The 15,437-nt window shown below is 40.7% G+C and overlaps 2 protein-coding genes across 2 annotated transcripts in view; one reads left to right on the forward strand and one right to left on the reverse strand.

The window, feature by feature from the left end:
* Positions 1 to 172, reverse strand: part of LOC307260478 (replication protein A 70 kDa DNA-binding subunit-like) — a 45,004-nt gene extending 44,832 nt beyond the window's left edge. The window contains exon 1 of the mRNA XM_080040733.1: positions 56 to 172. Coding sequence (XP_079896859.1) covers positions 56 to 88 — 33 coding nt within the window. The 5' untranslated portion in view covers positions 89 to 172. The remainder of the gene's footprint in view (positions 1 to 55) is intronic.
* A 257-nt stretch (positions 173 to 429) lies between these two features.
* smyd4 (SET and MYND domain containing 4) lies at positions 430 to 7,655 on the forward strand. Its single transcript, XM_080040687.1, has 10 exons — positions 430 to 578; positions 1,509 to 1,653; positions 2,252 to 2,341; positions 2,781 to 3,768; positions 4,097 to 4,351; positions 4,566 to 4,762; positions 4,915 to 5,062; positions 5,165 to 5,281; positions 5,660 to 5,783; positions 5,919 to 7,655. Exons 1-10 carry the CDS (start codon positions 442 to 444, stop codon positions 6,040 to 6,042), a joined length of 2,325 nt encoding a protein of 774 aa, XP_079896813.1. The 5' UTR covers positions 430 to 441; the 3' UTR covers positions 6,043 to 7,655.
* The last annotated feature ends 7,782 nt before the right edge of the window (positions 7,656 to 15,437 follow it).

Below are 15,437 nucleotides of genomic sequence, written 5' to 3' on the forward strand. Positions count from 1 at the left end.
CGTCGAGTAAAGACAAATAAAACTGTAAGTCAGTTAAATTAATGTGTATGCTTACTTTAACTGCCCCCTGGGTGAGTTTTACACTCATAGCTCCTGGGTAAAGTGGGTGTTAAAGCCAGCTGATTTTTTGTGAAGCTCTGCGAAGCCAAATTACAGGTATGGAATTTATCGCGAGACACGCGATCCAAACGAGACTTTGGTAAATACTTCAGAAAGCTACGGTGGAGCAATACGAACTAAACCGGATGCGGCACATTTATCCCTTCAACATAAAACGTAAAATTGGTCAGGCTTTACATTAAAATGACATGACCTTTAATTCGAAGGATGGTCTCGGAAAGACTTTAATACTTTGTCACGGTTGCTGTTTCAAGCTTTTACTAAAACCGAAACGGATTCAAAACAAACCCTCCGGTCGTCCATGTGGTCCAGCCGTGGTTCATGATGGATCTTCCGTGCGTCCAGTGGCAAGATCACGTTGCACAGAAATGGATCCGACTCGATCCCGAGCTTAAGGAACATTTCACATCCCTACTTGAAGTAGATGATGTTTTTAAATGTGCCCTAACTCTGACAACGTAAGTAGCTAAACTAGCTAACTTATGTAGTTTGGTGCATGTGTGTTTCCAGACTGTAGAGTCTATGATCAATCTGAGAAACACAGGTAAATATAGACAATGCTTTTTGGCCTATGAAGTATTTAAAACGTACTCTTTTGATCAATCATGCAGTCTTGTTGACTGGATCACTTGAATGTGCCTTCAAATGCCTCAGTGTTGCAACAACTATATTTTTACTTTAGCTAAATTGAACATGGGTGAAATAATATGAAGTGACCCAAAGTGAAAATATAAGAAAATAACAAAATACAAGACTAATAAAAAAAATTAAAAAAAATACAAAACAATCAAATACATCTGTTTACATCAGTTACAAAAATATGTTAGAGCAGAGGGTCGTGTTGTTTAACATATTCACAAAATCTGTTATTTCACACTAATTGCTTGTGATAGCATAGCATTTTGAAGTCTCTTTTTGTACAAACTACACAGACAATGAGACAGAAGAATCGAGTAAATTTATGTTTTCATTCCTTAAGAGGACCCCATGATATTTAATACAAAACTGACTGGGAAGATTTCTACAGAGGGAGGGAAGATTTTCAGCTTGTCTAGTACTGTAATTATTGAATTTTGAGTTTTGAACAAAAAAACATCCACAAGTATAAGGTAAATCTGTAATCTTTATATCTCGCCTTAAAAACAGATGTGCATATTTATATCAAAAGTAGACAATCACTTCGATTTATAAAAGAGTGGTGCACTTGGTACAACAGCTTTTGAAAAGGTCAGTAATCTAACAAACTTTTTCTGCAGTAGCAAACTTTTATATAGATATGATGAAAATGTACTTGTGCAGAAAATATTACAAAATGTTTAATATGGATAAATCAAACTGTAGTTTAATGTGTTAACAAACATGCATTGTGTACATTTCCTGTTTCATAGCCAAGATGATCTGGATATGGTGCAGTCAATCTCTGCTGGATACTGTGCAGAGAAGGACACAGAGAAAGCGGCCAAATGCAGGGAGAGTGGCAACTCTAGCTTCAAAGTCAGAGACTACACTGCAGCCGCTCTGCACTACTCACAGGTGAAGTGACAACAATACTCTATTGTTTCACATGGGGAATAAATTAATACTTTAGACATCTACAATGCTTGCAAAATTGTGATCATGGATATCACATGCTCAACAAATACAGAAGTACTAGTTGTGAAATGTTTTGAAAATGAAATTATTTGTACTCAGACTGTCTTGAACAATGCAAAATAGAATAAAATATAAAAGATAATACTGTTGAAAGATAATATATACTATATTTACTGATGTAAAATATGTTAAATTAAAGCATTACAATCGGATGTAAACATTATGAACAGATAATGTTACCAAAGTCAAATTTTTGTTATGGGATTATGTTATGGGTTTAATATGGATGTCAGGATATGTAATGTAGTAACAGGTTGTTTCCTAAAATAAAGTTGTATACTGTATGTTCACATAGAAATTAGATTAAATGACTATCTCCACAAACAGGTTCATCAGAAATGACAAATTGTTTAAATTTGGAGAATAATAGAACAGTAAAACAAAAGGATTATATAGCAGTATCCCTCAAACATGGCATGCCTCGCAGTCCTGATTAATACACACCAACATCCATCTTCTCTGTCTCCCGTCATGACAGGGCGTATGCGTTGCTCCCCGATGTTCGGAGCAGCTGTCCCTGTGCTATGCCAACCGCTCTGCAGCGCTCTACCATCTGCAGCACTACCAGGTGAGCTGGCGCTACTATCAACCACTAAATAATGAGGAAGTGGTGTAATCGTGATATCATTAAAACCTGTTTTAGCCAGTTCTGCTGCCTGTTTTATTCACTTAGAAATGGTCCTGTGGATGTTTAACAGACTTGTCACAAGGCAGCCTTCATTCAGAGGACATGCGTTTCCTTGTCATTTAGTTTGTTTAACTGAGAGATCATTGTAGATGTATCTCTGAAACTAGGGGCTCATCTTATATGTAATGCCCCCTTTTAACTTAGACACTTTCCTTCTTTTATGTACTGTTGTAGGTTTAGATACTTGTAGTAAGCTTATTTAGGGGAACCTAATTGCTGATCTATATACGTTATTAATATGGCATTCAGCTTTATGTTTTGCTCACAACCTTGATTTGTTTCACAGATCTTATTATAGCGTTTATTTATTTTTCTTCAGGAGTCCCTTGATGACATGGATGAAGCTCTGAAGAACGGCTATCCCTCTCACCTTTCACACAAACTAGAGGACCGTCGTACACAGTGCCTCGAGCGCCTCTCTTTGAGTGAAAAGGCAAAAGAGGATAAATGCAAGCCCGCCTCAAAGAATCATGGAGGTTCGGACGGATTAAAAACAGCATCAGTTGGACTTCTCCCGTTTGGCATTGGTCCTCAAATTGCTGTTGGCTTCAACCCGGAGAAAGGGCGCCATCTTATGGCCGCAGAGAGAATAGAAGCTGGGGAGGTGATCCTTACCGACAGGCCGTACAGCTGTGTCCTTATACCAGGGATGGAGGAGGAGGTGAGAGGATCAGGGGGCAAGCAGCACAAAGAGAGAAGCATGCTGTTTGGAGTGGAGCACAGGCGCTGTCACAGGTGTTTGAGCGAGACGCTGTGTCCTGTGCCGTGCGGAAGGTGCACTTACAGCCGGTACTGTTCAACTTCCTGTCAGAGGGACGCCTGGGAAGAGCACCACCGCTGGGAGTGTTCGCTGAGACCGGTCCTGATGGCGTTTGGTGTGCTGTCAGAGCTCGCTTGGAGGATAGCATTTAAGGCCAAGGTAGAAAGAATCGCTTTGGCCGTCGTTTCGAAGCCGATCAGTCTAAAAGGAGAGTCCAGTGTTTCCGATCCGTGTCATACTTCCCACTGTGGTGACTCTTACCTGAGCGTGTTTCACTTACTGCACCACCTGGATCGACACAGCCCGGCTCTGCGCTTCCTGTGTGCGGTTACCGTGGCAACGCTCTACCTGAAGCTCAGCAAGGCAGGACCTCCACCTGCAGCCCGGGACCTCAGGCCAGCCTCGGGGGCAAACAGCCAACCGTCAGACGAGGAGGGAGGCCATGCAGAGTGGAGCTCGGAGCAGTGGCTGCTGGGAAGTGCAGTCCTAAGGCACTTCCTGCAGTTGAGGTGTAACGCCCAGGCAATCCTCATGCTACAAGATACAGGTGTTGTGTTATCCCATTTGCCTCCAAAACAGTTGCTGCTGTAAAAAATAATTCAGTGCAGTGATATGAATATTATTTTTAACTCTGTAATATGCTTATAGTTCTACAACCATGTTTTTTTCAAAATAAAGTTGAACCAATAGCAAAGAGTCCAAATTTTAAATGTGTTTGGTTTAATCAAACATTCACATTTGAGAAGTTAGAATCAAACAAATAGTTGCCATTTTAACCCTAACCCAATAGTAGAAAAACTTAAATGAATATATATCATATAAATACAATTCCTGGTGACTTACCTTTTTTACTTTTCGGTTCTTCCGTCTCACAGGAGCGGAAAACTCACCAGTGCAGTCAAGCAGGGAAATTCGCATTGCCACGGCAATATTCCCAACTATTAGTCTCCTGAATCACTCCTGCTGTCCCAACACCAGTCTGGTGTTCAGCACTGGAACCTCTACTTCAGATCTGTCTGCAGACTTAAGTGAGAGTGTAGATGAGAACGGAAGGACGGCCCGTGAAGTCACTGCAACTGTCAGAGCAGCCAAAGTTATAGATGCTGGACAAGAGATCCTGCACTGCTACGGTAAGAAAATGTGTGTTTGTGTCGAGTCTAGTGAGTGCAAAAGGATTGTTAGTGTGCTGACATATTTCTTCAAAGCACAGGGATGTCTAGCAATATGTTTCGTCCATCACCAAGGTCTCATACATCATTTACAACACTCTCCACTACAATCAGAGTGTCGTGGCTTCAATTTGCAGTGTTGTTCTATCACTAACACCTCTCCTGTCTCCCTCAGGTCCTCACAGCAGCAGGATGGCGACCCAGGAGCGCCAGCGTCTCCTGCAGGAGCAGTATTACTTCCTGTGCCAGTGTGAGGCCTGCACTCAGCAGCAGGAGGGGGAGGGCACACAGCACAGTAAGCAGTGGATGGATGTGACACTTGATGGCCAGGAATCTGGACTCCTGTGTGGCAAATGCAAAGGATCTCTTAAAGTAGGTGTTGACAGGCTTCAATGGATCTTGTATTTTATAAAATGATACAGTATTAATTGTGCTACTTATTGATGAATTCCTCTTTCAAGTTTTTACATACTGCTGTTGACAGTCCCTTTCAAATCATGTGAGACTCTTTTCGTGATTTTCAGAAAAGCATTCAGGACGGAGCAACGGGATTTATATGTTCGCAGTCATCCTGTGGCCAACGTATGTCATCATCAGAAGTGAGCCACAGGCTGCAGGAGATCAGGGTCCATCTGAAGAAGGCCGTGGACATCATGGAGGGAGAGAGGCCAGGTGGAGTGATGCAGTATGCAGAGACGATGTTGTATCTTTTGCCATTTGTTCTGCAGGTCTTTAGTTTCATCTGTGTTATTCCCCCGCTCTGCTTTCTCTCAGATGAGGCTCTGACACTGTTGAGAAGGACCCAGTGTCAGACTGGACTGATCCTTGCTGAGACACACCCACTGCAGGGGGAGCTGGCAGATGCCATGGCCAGAGTGTGTGCTACAATGGGTGAGAATAATAACGCAACATTATCTGCAGATGGGTTTGTGGTTAGAAATCCCTTACTCTGCGTGGTTCCCATTTATTGAGATATTCACAAGAGATGACTTCAAGCGAGTTCTAGAGATGGCTCAGTCAGTTGAGAATGACATTTTAATGTACCATTGATTTATACTATAGCACACATATACAAACATTGAAGCAGCTGCATTGACTTGTACAAAATGTAAATATTATTGGTCAGAAATAACTACCCCGATTATTTTCCCAATACCTAGTGTTGTGTCAATTAATGATTGTTAATTCTGGAGGGAATTGAAATTGCCTCGACACGTAGCACTGTTGCAGTCCTCTTACTGCTTTGTTTTGTCTCTGCTCTTCATGCAGGTGACTGGAACAAAGCAGCCTCCCATCTGGAGCGGAGTGCTGTAGCTGTCGGCCACCAGTACGGAAAAGACAGTATTGAACTGGGACGACAACTCTTCAAATTAGCTCAGCTGCACTTCAATGGGTGAGTAAGCCACACAGGTGGTGAGGAACATTTTCACAGCATGCAGTTTTCAATGTCTCAAGTATTTTTACTCTTTTATTATTATGACTGATAAGTGGAAATAACGTCTGTGTCTTTCTCCTCTTCGTCTCCCAGTGGCTGCAGAGACCAGACCCTCTCCATCATCCCAAAGGCCAGACGACTCCTCTGCCTTCACTGTGGCCCTGACTGTCATGAACTACAGGAACTTCAAGCTATGGACGACTGTCTACGGGGGTAGCCTTATATATATATACACAGAAGCGAAAATCTTTTCCATGTAATTATAGTTTTGAACTCTGAGACCTGATTTCAATCTGTGAATTCCTTCTTTTATCTATTGACATATACATATTCCTGTTTATAAGCACTTCTGTATATATACATGGCTACTGATATACAGTATATAAGTATACTGTTATAGAAGCAACATGAGAGTATGCACAGCTACCGAGTGGCCAGGGCTTTACCTGCGGTTGATTGTGGCTCTGACCCTTTTGGTGTCAGAATGTATCCATCAATAATTTCAATTTCATGCCTGAGCGGTGGTGTCGCAGTGTGAGGTAAGTCATCCACCAGGTACGTCCAGGTTACATGTACTCCTCGAACTGAAGCAAACGTAAATGTGTGACGTTTTCATGATTGCGGTTAACAAATGGTTTACACTAGCATGTTATTCAATCTATGAAATCTGCAGATACTCTCAGTCCCTACATACACACACACACAGGTACGCCCCCTCTGACCTTTAGGTGGCAGCAGTTATCCACAGACAAATTTAATTTCATGCTTGGAAGGCACAAAAGCCAGATGTAGCTCTGCCGCTTGAACCTACAGTATCCATGCCGTGTCCTCCAAGACCTATAAAACCCTTTCAAGTCATCATGAACCTATTTAAGCATTAGTGTTTTAGAGTTGTTTTCCCCCTGTTTCAACTCAATTAGTAACCTTCTATGTCACTGGTGGATGAGGAAAAAAACGGCAAGGAACTTAGTATTATGATCATTGCTCTTCTGTTGAGGTGCATCGGGTTTCAGAGATGAGGTATCGCTTTGGTTGAGCAAAGACAATAAAATCTTGGATCACAGCTGGAAGTCCTGAGGCATCTGACAGTTAGACATCACCAGTATCTGGAGCACGGCCAGTATGACAGCACGGCCAGTATGACAGACGGGGATACTGTCCTCGCAGGTCAAGATCAAGACAAAACAAATCTGGGGTGGCACTAAATCCTAATCTAGACGATTGCAGTTCCCTCTTTGTTCGGAGCTTGTAAAAAGCCTCTATCTATTTATAAGGGAAGGAACGTATAGACTTTTTAAAATTTGTATTCTATAACTGTATAACTTACTGTATATTATACAGTAAGTTATAATGTTTATGTTTTCATTTTCTCACTCCAAACACACAGGAAAAGTGTTTTTGCCTTACAATTGCTACTTTACCACTGTTTCATGCTTTTCTTTTCTTTTATGGTCTTCATTGTCCCATAACTATTTTGACATTCAACTGTCAACACTGCAGCATGTATCTTCTTATAGCCCAGTTTTTCAGTTTTTTTCTAAGCCATCATCAGTGAAGACCTGAGGAAGAAAATGTGGACTCATGTTCAAATGAATTAAAGCACAAGCAAACTAAATTCTCTGATGTAGGTATGGAAAGGGAGGATGATGATGAGGATGAACACAGCCTGCACAAATAAGTATTCTCGCTGCTGCAGTATCAGATCACTGGTTCCTTATTTCACCTTCCAGTGCCATTTGAGGCCATTTCCAGCGGCTGTGATCTCGGGCTTATCAGATGTCTTGCTATACATAATGCAATCAAAATTGGCCAGACTGCAAACAAAAAGCTGTGGCGTGTGTATTCTGTAACAAGGCCTTGCGTCAAGATCAGTAACACGGACCGACAGAGTTACAAACTGCTGAGTTTGCCCGACTTAAGAGTAAGCTGCTTTTCATCAACATTACAACCACCCTCTGCATGAATTATAAACACTTTTGTTACCACAACAATGATCTCTGACATTGAAGGGCCCTACACACACATTTTAAGCACTTGGTAATATCAGTTTTTATGGTGAAATCATCATTAAAATCAATTTCAAAATGTTGAAAATGTTTACAAACAACAACAAAAAGGTTACCTAAAGCTATTGCAATTGGGGGGAAAAGAGATAAATATACTGTATGAGCGACAATAAAAACAGTAAAGTAGTAATTCAACAATTTTATATTTTGGCCACTGCATTTTAGTAGGGAGACTCACAAGATATAGATTTAAAAAAAGACTTCGGCCACACAAGAGGCTCTGTGAGGCTGCAATACTCATAAAGAAAACCAAACAGATTTTGTGAGCAAAAAAAGCAAATGAAAAGTTGGGCGGTTACTTATGTTAACATCATTATTGGAATAGAAAAACATGTGTTGAGACATTCCAGGAGAAAATCCAACCTAGTTATTGAGAAATTTCATTCACAGTAGTGGAATGACGGAGTGGCTGATCAATCGACCAACTTTGCCATTGGTAAAGCCATGCCTGGCTAAATAAAAAAATGGTCACAGTTGATACAGCCTCTAAGCCTAAGCCACGATAACCCTGATGACATCACTCTGGTTATTTTTTCAATTTTTTTCAGAATTTACAAAGCTTTACAATCATTATACAACTGTGAACAACTTTGGAGTTTTACAGACATTAGTTTGTTAATCTGACCAATAGACAAGCAGAGCTTTCACCCCTTATCCATCAACCTGCTCTTCAAATTCTGCCATGGGACCCTGTTGGAGGGTCTCATGTGCACCTTTTGTCTTAAATATCTCCTTCTTGCAGGCTTCCTCTCAACCTTTACATGAGCCCCTCACTCCACACTCTGACCCCCTCAAGCTCTCCGATGTCTGCATCTGCCTTTTAGTGGATTTGCTCCTTTAGTCTCCTCGATGCTCTATTTTTCTGACCCACCCTCCACACTGGAGGACATCTGATACATGATGCAGAGGATGGTAATGTGTCTGGGGCTTATGCAAAAATAAAATCCCCATCACTCTCTTACCCAGGCAAGGTTATTACCGACCATTATGGAAATATCTGACAGTAAATAATAGCCAATCAGACTGCATGTTAAGTATGATGAGCTACAGTTTGGAAAGACTTGGTTGTACCCAATTTTTGGAGCAAAAATAGAAGTATTCTTTCATTTTCGCTTGCAGGCTAAAATTTCAACATCATACCCATTGACAATTACCCTCCTCAGAAACTGAAACTCAGTCACACATTATACAAGGTAAAGGTTTGATTGGCAATCTAATCCTCCGTATGCATGGGTCTGGGGATGGCGCTTGATGGGTTGCTACACCTCTTCTGTCCCGGACAGGAAATAATCTTCTTATGGATTGGCTGGAAATTTTGCGCAGCCATTCATTGTCCGTAGAGGTGAATCCTACTGACTATCGAACGATCCTCTTCTAGCACCAGCAGTTCTACTTGTTCACTTATTACGACTTATAATGGGGATAGACACAATATTTGGTACATTCATGATCATCTGAGGATGAATCCTATTGACTTGATCCCCTGACATTTCCTCTGGCGCCGCCATGAGGCTGACATTTGCTGTTTTGAGTCAAATGTTTCAACCACTATTGGATGGATGCCGTTGAATTTGTACACATGCATGACCCCATCAGGGTGATTTAGTCCAACTTTAGTGATCCTTTCACTTTTCATCTAGCACCATCAAGACCAAACATTTTGATTTGTTCTAAAACGTTTGTACCTCCACACAACTAACTGCATTTCAATCAAAAAATTACACTGAAAGGTGGTAAAGCAGTTGTGCTTAGCATCATCATTTAGCCATGCCATTGTGAGCATGTTAAGATCATGTATGTGGTCATCATGCTGAAGACAGCATTAAGCTCAAAGTACCACAGTGGAGTCTCACAGATCTGCTAGCATGGAGGTAGTACACATTTTGTTTCTTTGTAAGTTTGACCTTTCTTATATCTGCTAGGACTTGTCATTGATAAGCTCCTGTTTACATGGGTGAAGATATTATTTTGCCTGAGTTTAGTTTCAATTTCATGACATTATCTTCCACAAGTTCTTGTTGACAAACTCTATGGCGGAATATTTTCTTCCATCTCCAAATTAGTTTCTGCTCTCTTGTTATGCTGTTCCAATATAAAGGTTGAATATTGCTATCATTATTCATCCCCCACACTCCAAGGCACAATAACCCAGGTGTCAAATACTTCAAAAAGCAAATAAAAAATATTGGGGGAGATATTTGCCCTTGGGGAAATATCTCCCCCAGTATTTATTTGCCTAGTTTATATTCTGAGGTGTCAGCATTCCTTTTTGCCACCTGGAGTACTAATTATGTTCACATAATAACAAACTGTCTTCAACTCTTAGTTTTTTTTTCATAACTGCCATTCAAACATGTTTAGCTTAAAAAAAATTATAATAAATGCATTTCATATTTTCGAAGCAGTATTTTTGCCGGGGTATAGGGGCTTGGGGTTCCAACAGAGGCTATCGTAAAAAAAAAATAGATCCATCTTCTCAAACCATAGCGGTACAAACTAAGAATAGTTTCCTCCCTCTCACTCTCTATGCTCCAGATAAAAATAATGACCTTCCCATTTTTAATGAGCTCCACCATAATAAATGTAAGATAATCTCTCCCTCCTCCTTGTTCATCTATCCATGCCTAGTTTTCTCCACAAATGTCCCACTCTGTTCTAAAGCCTAATGGCACGAGTATTTTCGGCGCTTTGGTGAAACATGGATGGATGATGTAGCCATTTCCCCCAAAGCTTCCCCTTCATCAGTTATCCCTCCCTGTGATGAAATGCAATCCTTTATGCACTTTGTAGGGAAAATTCCTTTTCACTTTTTACCTTCCCAAGAAGAGCGCAGGATCAGCTGCAGAGCAAGGTATGGATTCTATGTTGGGTTAAAGGACAGAGCAGGGATAGAGTTCGCTGGTCCTAAAAAATATTATTCTACTAAACCTGCTGACACTAGAAAAAGACACTTGAGATTCTTCTGCACCTGTCTTTGCTGTGACCATTATTTGTACAAGGTTTGTATGAGTCTGTAGAAGTTTGGTCACTTGATAAGCTGATGTCAGTAAAAGAAGAATACAGATATTAATACATTACCTCATCGTAGTGCATCCTGCGGTCTCTCTTCCACTCGTGCTTCCAGCAAGCACTTGGGCTAGAATCCTCATACATATTCCAGAATCCAAGTTCCTCATAGCTACTGTAAACGTACCAATAGCAATGAAAAAGCGCTGAGTTACAAATAAAAATTCTGGTTAAAAGATAAGTTTTGTGACAACATTTCAATAAAGTTACTGGTCAACATGGAGTTAGTTCTAACTAGTTAAATATACAGTTAATTTGTTAGGTGGTAGTCCAGTGGTCCCCCCATGGAAGGCATTGGGCCTCCTGAAGAAGGATCACAAAATACATTGTGGGTAAAAAGATTACAAATGTTCCAGGAAAGAAAGAAAAATTAAGTTACACAAATGTTTTGTCCTATTCTGGATATCTCTAATCCTAAAAATATATGAAACCATCGCAGAACAGGAGAGAGGAGCTGTCTCTTTGGGGGAAACCGCTAATCATTTCTTGTAATGGGTCACAAGCATTGTATTTTTCAAGCCTATCAAATGTGATTTTTATTTGAAACACAAATTAACTAGCTACAGCTGTCAAATAAATGTAGCTAGTAAAAAGTGCAATACCTACTCTGAAATGTAGTGAAGTAGAAGTATTAAGCAGCATTAAATTTACGTATTCAAGTAAAGTTGTACTAAAGTACAGTAGTTGGGGCGCCCTTAGCTCAGTTGGTAGGGCGTCCCCCCCATGGGCCTCGGCCAGCAGCGGATCGGATCGCATGGAACTGAACAACTAGTGTCTTACCCTGACTCAGGCGGTTGGTTCACTTTCCAAGGTGTCACTGATACACTTCACCCTTCAGCAGGAGCGGCTTAACTGCCATGGGGGACCTCTGTGTTGTGAGTCAATGACAGCCAGAAGGACAAACAGAGGTCAGATAGCAACCGTTTTGTAATTGAATCCAAACAGAGACATAACGATCCAAGTCGCCATGTGATATTGTTTGTTTGTTAACGCAATTGTTAGAAACTGAATGTTCGATATTGATCGGGAAGAGACGTAAACTAATCCAACCGGCTACTGGAGGAATCAATATTATGTAATACTATCTAAGTTCCTGTGTGTGTCACCTCATATCAGGCCCTGATTCCCTGATCACATTGTTCTCAGAAGTCCTCAGAACTTTCATCTCAAAATCTGTGTTCTTTTAACTTACATACTGTATATGACTGTTGAAAGGTAATGTGTAATACTTGCTGAAATAGATGTAACTCAAGACAAGTGTGACAGGTGAAGGGGAATGAACTGCACACGCAATGAATTCAAATATCTATTTAGAGTGGAAGGTGTTTGCAAATGATCTTCACCACCCCCCTGGACTATTGATTTTAAGATCATGTTGCATTCAAAATCCAAATCATAAGAGCTGAGGACTATGGAGTAAAAAAGTAAATACCCCCCCAAGTCAAGACTGCGGTGTCAAAAATTTGGAATTTACGCATATGCCTATAAGGTTGGAAAACATCCTTCAACTGCAAACTTGAAATGGAATATTAACTTTGATTATATGCAGGCAGGTAAGGTGGTTAATGGGATATTTTATTGTATTTATTAAATAATTGTTTTATGTATAATGTATAAATGAGAGACTGACAAAGAAAAACTTGAACTATTAACCTTTTTTAGAGTCTATTAACTTTTACTTAATTTTACCACTAGATTCTTTCGTTTTTAATATTATCTTTATCTTGTTTTGTATTGTTTTATGTGACAACTGTGCATACTAATGCTTTTATCCTATTTTGAGAGATCCCATAACAAATATTTATTTCTAATTCACTGTCTCTTAACTTATGGCCAGTTACTGCTATTGTTTTAAAAGTATCTTTTATCTTATTTCTGAATTTCACTTTATAGCACACTGGGAATATTCTATTCAAATAAAATTATTATTTTCAATGTTAGTGATTATTCATGTAAACCTTCATGTGTATCTGAAAATCCCATAATCCAAGTAAGTACAATGCATTTCATCCGCTCTTGTGTGTATCTGTGTGTGTTTCATCAAATGTTATGTTATGACATGGTCATTCCTCTGCTCTCTCTACAGTTTTCCACTTTGACCAAACCATGTAATCGACAACCACAGCTTACTCACTTTGATTGAGAGACTTGGCATTGTTTGGTCGGTTGTGACTGTCTGGATACTCACTCCATTTACAAGTCGAAATGACTAATTAATGGTCCCGGGACAGGTGACACCAGCCTCTCAAGATCCGTTTCACCACAGGGTCCTGACCGGACTAAGCTGTACTTCTTCACTTCTCCCTCCTCACCTCCATCCACTCCTCTCCTCGCTCATCCCCTCATCTCTTATTCATCCGGTGGTGGAGTACTGTTTGAGGAGCAGGTCCGCAAATAGACGGATGGGCATAGTAGATGTGCAGACTGCATTGGGGACGGGAGGGAGGGAGAGATATAGGGAGGTGGGTCATGTGTCACTATCTTTACTGCTCTTTTCAACTCACTCTGAAGTACTTTGCAGTAATTTGTCTGGAGGGGAGATAGATTAACCCTGATATGCACCTGCCTCCTAACAAAGCACACCCACACTTTTCTCTGAAGATTAGCCCCTGTGTGTTTTTGCATATGTGTGTGTTAACCGGCATTATTCCCAGTTGCTAGAGTCCTTCAACTTCTCACCCGTTGCTTTTTTAAATTAATTTTTTATTCTTTTACAATGGACACCATCAAATGTACACACACAGTGCAGGAAGAGAAAGTTTAATGACCATTTTAGATTAAACTATTGTTATCCAAGCACCTTGTCGTACTACAGTACGTCCCCTGGCAGCCATCTTAACGTATTAAGCAGCAGTGTAAGTGTGTGTGTGCCTCGTGCCACTTATGATCCTGCACAACTTTTTTTACGCCTTACGATATGATGCGATGTCATCATCATCATCTTTATTGTCAGACTCAAGGTCCATAAAAAGAACACACAAAACATAAAAAACATAATGTAATAGATGTAATAGAACAGCACCTCAAACTACTGCTTCGAACATTATTTGAATAATTCAAACATCTCTTTTGTCCCAGAGGGATTATCAAGGTGCAGATAATGTCTCTGATGTACTGACACATTGTGTTGAGTCACTTTGGAAGCTTACACCTACAGAGCCAAACTACTTTGTGAATCATGACACCCTGAGGCCTTCAAGACTGTGTCCAGGGTCCTTACGTGGCATTTGTGGGCTAATGTCCTTCACTTAGGTCATATTAAATAGTTTTTAATTATGAGTCCAAACTAGCATGTTTCCTTCATTGACCAGCTAGAGGGAGGATTGATGGACGGATCTGGTTGGCCGTTGAAACAAGGTTAATGAATGACAAGCAAGGCAGCAGCGTTGGAGTGATTTGCAGTGGACATATGATTACACACACGCACACACCAAATGTAGGGAAAAAACTGTACGCCACTGCTAATTGAGCACGTGCACCAGAGCCGTCAGAAATAATGACACACCTGAGAAAACGCGGAAAAAAACTCGACTAGCAAGGTTATTGACAACTGGTCGCTCATCAACAAGTATACACAAACACACACACACATACACACAAACTGTGGTGAGTAGATAGGGATGGGCAGCCTAGAGTAAATCAATTACAAGGTTCAGTGTCAAGTTGAAGGCCATCGGGAGGGCACCATGGCAATATCCCAGCAACAGCCTGTGAATAGCAGCCACCAGTAAATCTGCTCTCTGCTCCGGCAGATAGAGAGGACACCTGTGGAGCAGGTGAACGAGGTCCTGAGAGAAGAAGAGGAAGACTGAGCAGATGTCGTTGTTTGTTTTGGAGAAAGAAATACTATCCCATAAGCCTTTATCGACTAAACAAACCGCCATCAATTTAGTCCTTTGTGCTTATCAGGAGCACCAGGGATGGTAGTGCCGTCCTCCATCATTCTCTATCTTTTTCTGTCTTGTTGTCTCCCTGTCTCAGTTTTCTAGTTCTCTGCCTGCCCCAGTATCTATATTTACATACGCACCACCATTTCTGTCCATCCGCTACAGATTTAGAGCTCTCTCCGCTCAAGACTCCCCAGTGAGCCTGTTAAATGCATGCGCACACTAGGCCTTCTTTATATGTCTTGTATGTTCCCTATTGTCTTTTTAAATAACTGTTTGTCATTTGGGGACATGTCATTTGGCTTCTTGCTGAGAGTCTCTTATCTGCTTCTTTTACTTCAAGATATAAGAAGTGTCAAAATTATGTGGACACTCTTGTCCCCAATAATTGCATGTATTTTTGTTGTCATGGTTTATACATTGATCTTTTAGATTACAGTGTGCTTCCAACTTTGTGGCAACAGTTTGGGGGAAAATGTGTTCATGTTTAGAGATGAAACCACAAGCCCATGCCTTTAAAATAAGACCTTCCTTCCAGTTTGGTGAGAAGAAACTTGACCTGGCTGCATAACGCCCCGACCTCAACCCTATCC

Source organism: Ammodytes marinus (genome assembly GCF_949987685.1).
Source record: "Ammodytes marinus genome assembly, chromosome: 14".
Taxonomy (NCBI): Eukaryota; Metazoa; Chordata; class Actinopteri; order Uranoscopiformes; family Ammodytidae; genus Ammodytes; species Ammodytes marinus.